The 6194-nt window shown below is 37.5% G+C and overlaps 1 protein-coding gene across 2 annotated transcripts in view; it reads left to right on the top strand.

Moving 5' to 3' along the window:
- Nucleotides 1–6194, top strand: part of smc5 (structural maintenance of chromosomes 5) — a 23561-nt gene that overhangs the window by 14448 nt on the left and 2919 nt on the right. The window contains exons 17-22 of one of the 2 annotated variants that reach the window (XM_016458899.1): nt 199–321; nt 1214–1342; nt 1432–1527; nt 4042–4146; nt 4222–4341; nt 5694–5873. In XM_016458899.1, the coding sequence (XP_016314385.1) occupies nt 199–321; nt 1214–1342; nt 1432–1527; nt 4042–4146; nt 4222–4341; nt 5694–5873 (753 nt within the window). The remainder of the gene's footprint in view (nt 1–198; nt 322–1213; nt 1343–1431; nt 1528–4041; nt 4147–4221; nt 4342–5693; nt 5874–6194) is intronic. The other variant, XM_016458900.1, reaches the window with a different exon arrangement.

The raw sequence follows: 6194 nt of genomic DNA on the forward strand, positions 1-6194 counted from the left end.
ATTTAGCTCTTTATTTGTCATATATATATACTGTATGTATATATATATATATATATATATATAACAAAAAGTACCAATAAGAATATCGTTAAAGTACCGAATCGATAAGCAGTATCAGTAAGAGTAGTAATACCGTTAAAACCTTAACGATACCCATCCCTAGTGACAGCCCTAATGGCTTCATATGTGTTTTTGTAGATGAAGGCCAGACTGAGTATGGATAAGGTGTACTTGGCTCTTCAGAGTGCCGGTCTCTCTGCTGAGAAAACCAAACTGGAGACGGACTGCAGGGACAGTTCAGCTGAACTCAAGCGTGCCGAGGTGAGACCATCTGTCACACATGAAATGTCATTCACAATGCATTTTATTTCCGTAATCGAACATATTTTTGAGTCAAATGGGATCAACAAATAAATGTAAAGGTATTTTTTTAAACCCAGTTCAGTAGTTGTTCTTATACAAATTATCATGTAATATTGGGTTAATATAATTACATTTTAGTTTAAAAGTTTGGGTTAGTAACATTTATTATCTGGTTAGAAATTAGTACTTTTATTCAGCAAGGACACATTTAATAGTTCGAAAGACAAGACGTATAATGTTACAATAATATTTCTATTTCAAATAAATGCTGTTCTTTGTTTATAATAGAATCCTGATTTCCACAGAAATATGAAGCACCAAAACCGTTTTCAACATTGATAATAATCAGAAATGTTTCTTGAGCAGCAAATCAGCATATTAGAATGATTTCTGAAGGATCATGTGACACTGAAGACTGGAGTAATGATGCTGAAAATTCAGCTTTGATCACGGAAATAAATTACATTTAAAAAAATATTCTAGTAGAAAACATTTCTTTTAAACTGTAATAATATTTTACAATATGACTGCTTTTATTTTTTATCAAATAAGTGCCATGTTGGTGAACAAAAGAGACTTCAACAACATTTAAAAATCTTACCAACTCCAAACTATTGAATGAAGAAATAATCATCTATTTTGTCATATTCTTTATTTAAAAGATGACATGATTTGTTTAAATTTGTAGTAACTGTCTTATTATTCCGATTGGCAACTTATATTTCAGGATAATTCAATATATTTTAATTTAGTCAACAAGAGCATGCTCTTATATCTCATCTTGATTAAAAATCCCTCACCCACTGATGAATCGCGCACAGTAAGAACACGTGTCTGTGTGTTCGTGCAGGTGGTGTACACCAAACTAGACCAGGCAAAGAACAATCTGTTGGCCACGTGTAAGACCCTGATGAGGAGGGCCAGTGAGATCTGTAACATGACCCCCGGAGAGACGGCTGTCCCAGAGGAACTACACGCAGTGAGCTCCGTCTAACTCAGACACCCCACATCCTTCATTCAGCCTTTCATTCATTATTTTAAAACATTTTCTGCATTGTTTCCTCTCAGGCCTTCAGCCAGTTGCCTGATACACTGGATGAGATTGATGCCATGCTGAATGAGGAGAAGACCAGAGCCGAATGCTTCACCGGCCTCAGTGATGCTGTGAGACAAGCGCATCAGCTCATTTATGCTTAGCCTGACCTCTGCCTTTAAAATGTTACTAATCAATCCTTACTTCACTTCTTACTGAAAGCTTACATCAAGAAGAGCCGGTGAATGCAGGCATCTCCAAAGCCCAAAGTATACTTCAGTGTTTTACTCGTACGCTAGCGTATGCGTACAGTCGAACGCACAGAATTTCAGAGTATACTCCATTTGAGGATATATGTGAATGCAGGCGGTCGACACATTCGCTCTAGAAAGCTTCATCTTTGTCCAGTGTCTGTGCTATTTTTTTTCCAGACATTATGACGATAAAAATTATTTGTACACTTTTAAACAAAAATTGCTGTTATTTCATAACCCTCTTGCACAATGTGGCCATCTGTTGTTGCATCCTCCGGTATTTTGTTTCTTTGTAGAGTATTTTGTTTTCGTTTTCTACTGTGAAACTGGCCCAGGCCAGTGCTGCCACCTTGTGGAACAACTGATTAGTGCAAAACAAATTCAGTGCACATGTGCGGTTACAAAAATCGGATGTGCGCATGCTATTCTGGTGACGAAATTTGCGTCACTTGCGCTGTACGTGGACACATAAAGACAGAAGTATACTTTGGTCTTAACTATAGCATAGATGCCAATATTAGCTCCAAAGTAAATTTTTAGTTAAGCATGATAAACAATGTGCCAGTTTCAAATTTGACTCAGCCTAGTTTAGTAAAAAATTGTAAACCTGTTAAGAGGAACACAATTAAAAGGATAGTTCACCCAAAAATTTAAAGGGGTCCTATTATGCTTTTTCACTTTTTGAATTTTAGTCAGTGTGTAGTGTGTATGTTTGGGCATAAAAAAGATCTTCAAACTTACAAATCTCAAAGTCCACTCCAAAGGGAGATATTTCGTTTTTAAAAAATCCCTTGTCAAGAACTACAACGAACGGCTCATTTGGACTACAGCGTTTGTTTTCCGGGTTTTGTGCTATCACAAAGAAGCCCATTAGAATATCATTAAAATAATTCCCGCCTACGGAAATTCGAATGGTTGGGGGGTGGGGAGGGGCGAGGTCGTGGTTAAAACGCTTGGTTGAGTGACTGCATCAGACGAGTTGACGACTAAGAAGTGCTGCTGTAGCCTCAAGTTTGCAAGTTATTACACATGCTTCTGAATAATTACGTATGTAAATATGTATGTTACAATTATGAAAAAGTTTTTATAATAAATTGCTGACAGTACAATACTGGACAATAATGTAATCTGCAGAGTTTACACTTCAATTATGAGACTACAGTGTTTGAATTAAATAACAATAAAAATAATACATATGCTCTTATTTGTACATAGTGAATGCAGTTTTTTTTAAGCGGTTGTTGACATCCTATCTAAACGTGATTTAGCCAAAAAAAAAACAACAATAACGTTACCACTCTAATATGTCTTGCAATATCCGTGCCATCCTTAACTAAACCGGAGCAGATGGAACTTGTTGCTTTGGCAAGGGGCGTGGCAGTACTGAAACACCGTCTAAGCTGTTCGCCAATCACAACGCACTGGGACAGCTAACCAATCACAACACATTTCGTTTTTCGGAAGGCGGGCCTTCATCAAATCTGGAACTAATTGAGCCGTTTGTGCCAGGCTGGGGAGAAAGTTATTGTAATAATGTAAATTATGTAAAAAATAATGTTTTTTGAACCACCGAGCATGAGAGCATGTTCTAGTACACCCCCAAAACTAATTCAAAACATTTTAAAAGAGCGTAATAGGACCCCTTTAAATAATTGAATCATAATTTAAATAATCTTAAGTTGAACACAAAAGAAGATATTTTGAAGAGTGTTGGTAACCAAACAGTTGACGGTAGCCATTGACTGCCACAGTATTGTTTTGCAATTGTGTGGAAATCAATGGCTATCAGCAACTGTTTGGTTACCAACACTCTTAAAATACCTTATTTTGTGCTCAACAGAAGAAACAAACTTGTATAGGTATGGAAAAACATAAGATTAAGTGAAGACAGAATTTTCATTTTTGGTTGAACTATCTCTTCAGGTTATTGTAACTTGATTCAATTGATAAAAGCTGCAGCAGTTATCGTGTTACGAAAATTTGATAAAATGTGCCTTATTCACAGACACTGGTCGATAACCCATTCTATTTATTTGTGCAAAATTTGAAAAATTCGGTGGCATTCCGCATTACACAGTAAATTCCATTTTTATGACTCGATTCTGCGGTTCCATTAGCCTTTTCTGCATCGTGAAAATCATGAGCTGTAATTAAATTTCCATTCTCAATTACATTCATTGGCATTATATTAGCCATCTCAGTTTCTAGTTCTCAGAATTGACCACTGACAAACCACTACATTCAGTCAAGTCGCTGTGCAATTTTCAAGCAAACCTCAGATCATTGTCCAGCTTCTCATTCTAAATGTCGTCTGGAAAGTGTGACGCAGTTAGCAGCAGAGCTCAGCGTACAGTCAGTTCCTGTGTCATGTGCTGTGGTTTTGACTGTCAGGTGGTGGAGGAATATAACAGACGTGAGCGGGAGATTCAGAACATGGAGAAGGAGCTGGACGACAAGACCAACGCTCTGAGAACCTACAGACAAAACATCGCTGAGGTGCGTCTGACAAACCCCAACACCTTCATCATACAGACAAGAGTTAACAGACTTGCGTGTGTGTGTGTGTGTTAGGCCAAAGAGTGCTGGCTGAATCCCCTGAAGCTGCTGGTGGAGCAGATCAACGAGCGCTTCAGTGATTTCTTTCGCTCCATGCAGTGCGCTGGAGAGGTGGATCTGCACTCGGAGAACGAGGTGAGGACATGAATAGTCTCTGTGTAATTACAAAAACATTTATTTCAGTCCAAAAGTCTCTATTTCAACATTTTGAACAATAGGGCCCTACAAACTTTTTTTTTCTTCTTTTTTTTTTTTTTTCCTCAGAAATTCTTGTTTTAATTTTTCTGAAAATCAAATGAAGGCATTAAACATTTATTTTAAATCAAATGAAAATTAAACCCTTTTATTTTTTGGCAAACAAACTGAGGTTTACTGTTGAAATTAATACATGGAAGAAAAATTGTGTGACTATTCCTATAAAACATTTTTAATAGGCTAATAATCATATTTTTTGCTACAATTAAGTGATTAATCTGGTTGTAATATTTATTTTTATCATTTAATTGTTTTATTTAAATTTGATAGAAAATGAAATATTTAAAGATGTACATTATACTGTACAAAAGTAATACAAGAGTAATATATTTCTGTTACATGTTAAACCGTACTTTTATTTTGACAGGTTGGCATGAAGTTTCTGTGTGTATACAGTATGATGATGCTAGTTTTATCAAATGAAACTGTAAAATTCTCGCGAAGTTACTCTCACAGCAGCTCTGGAGATTACGTTTTTGTGTTCATGCCGTCATATAGTGAGACGCAGAGGCTGAAAATCACCGCAAGCGTCACGTGTGCTTCAGTATTTGTGTAGTAAACAAAACCACGTTTCCGCCATTCATACATACAGAGGCAAGCGGAACATGCAGGATTCATATTTAAACCATCTTTTTGCATTTTAATATTCACAGACACTAGTTCATATCACGATTCGAATTAAGTGGCAGACCTACTTTTGATTTATTCGTCCAAAATTGACGTGGCATTCCACGCTATAGAATAAATTACGTTTTTATGAATGGACTCCACGATCCCGTCCGCGTTTTCACAGAAACCATATGGCCCTAGAAATGTAACCACACTTCAGAACTTTTCGGCTTGCCCTGTGTGTTGTTTGAATGAGTTGCAGGGGTGATCGGTACCCTTAAAAGTACCGAGTTCGGTACCCAACCCTAGACATGAAGCTCTCATACACTCTCACAACATCATGTGAGGCTGCCCCGTTCTCTCATACACAATAGCGGATCAGTATTAGTTCATATGAGACGGTTGATTTGCTGCTGTTTTCATCCAGTGGACAGTGAAGGGGATTGTTTTAGTTGCTGTATTTTGTACTGCAGTTATTAGGATTGTAAGACAATTATTGCTGAATTTCGGTTCGTTTTATTGGTGTAAAAGCCATCCTCTCATCTAAAGTATTGCAAAATAACATCTGCGAACACAATTTGAAGCCCCATAAGTCAGATTGGTGTTGTGTAAATGTGTTTCAGGAGGAGTATGATAAGTACGGCATCCGCATCCGGGTGAAGTTTCGCAGCAGCACGGAGCTGCACGAGCTGACGCCTCACCATCAGAGCGGAGGAGAGCGCAGCGTGTCCACCATGCTGTACCTCATGGCCCTGCAGGAGCTCAACCGCTGCCCCTTCAGAGTGGTGGACGAGATCAACCAGGTGAACACACTGGACACATTCAGACCAAATTGTTCTTTCTTACAGTTGCTTCCATTTCTAGCTTGTAATAGAGCACATAATGATGTACATGTGCACCAGACTGACATATTTGTGACCCTGGACCACAAAACCAGTCATAAGGGTCAATATTTCAAAATTGAGATTTATACATCATCTGAAAGCTGAATAAATAATATTTCCAGTGATGTATGGTTTTTTAGGATAGGACAATATTTGGCCGAGATACAACTATTTGAAAATCTGGAATCTGAGGGAGCAAAAAAATCTAAATATTGAGAAAATCGCCTTTAAAGTTGTCCA

The sequence above is a fragment of the Sinocyclocheilus anshuiensis genome, unplaced genomic scaffold (genome assembly GCF_001515605.1).
Source record: "Sinocyclocheilus anshuiensis isolate Anshui unplaced genomic scaffold, SAMN03320099.WGS_v1.1 scaffold952, whole genome shotgun sequence".
Classification (NCBI taxonomy): domain Eukaryota; kingdom Metazoa; phylum Chordata; class Actinopteri; order Cypriniformes; family Cyprinidae; genus Sinocyclocheilus; species Sinocyclocheilus anshuiensis.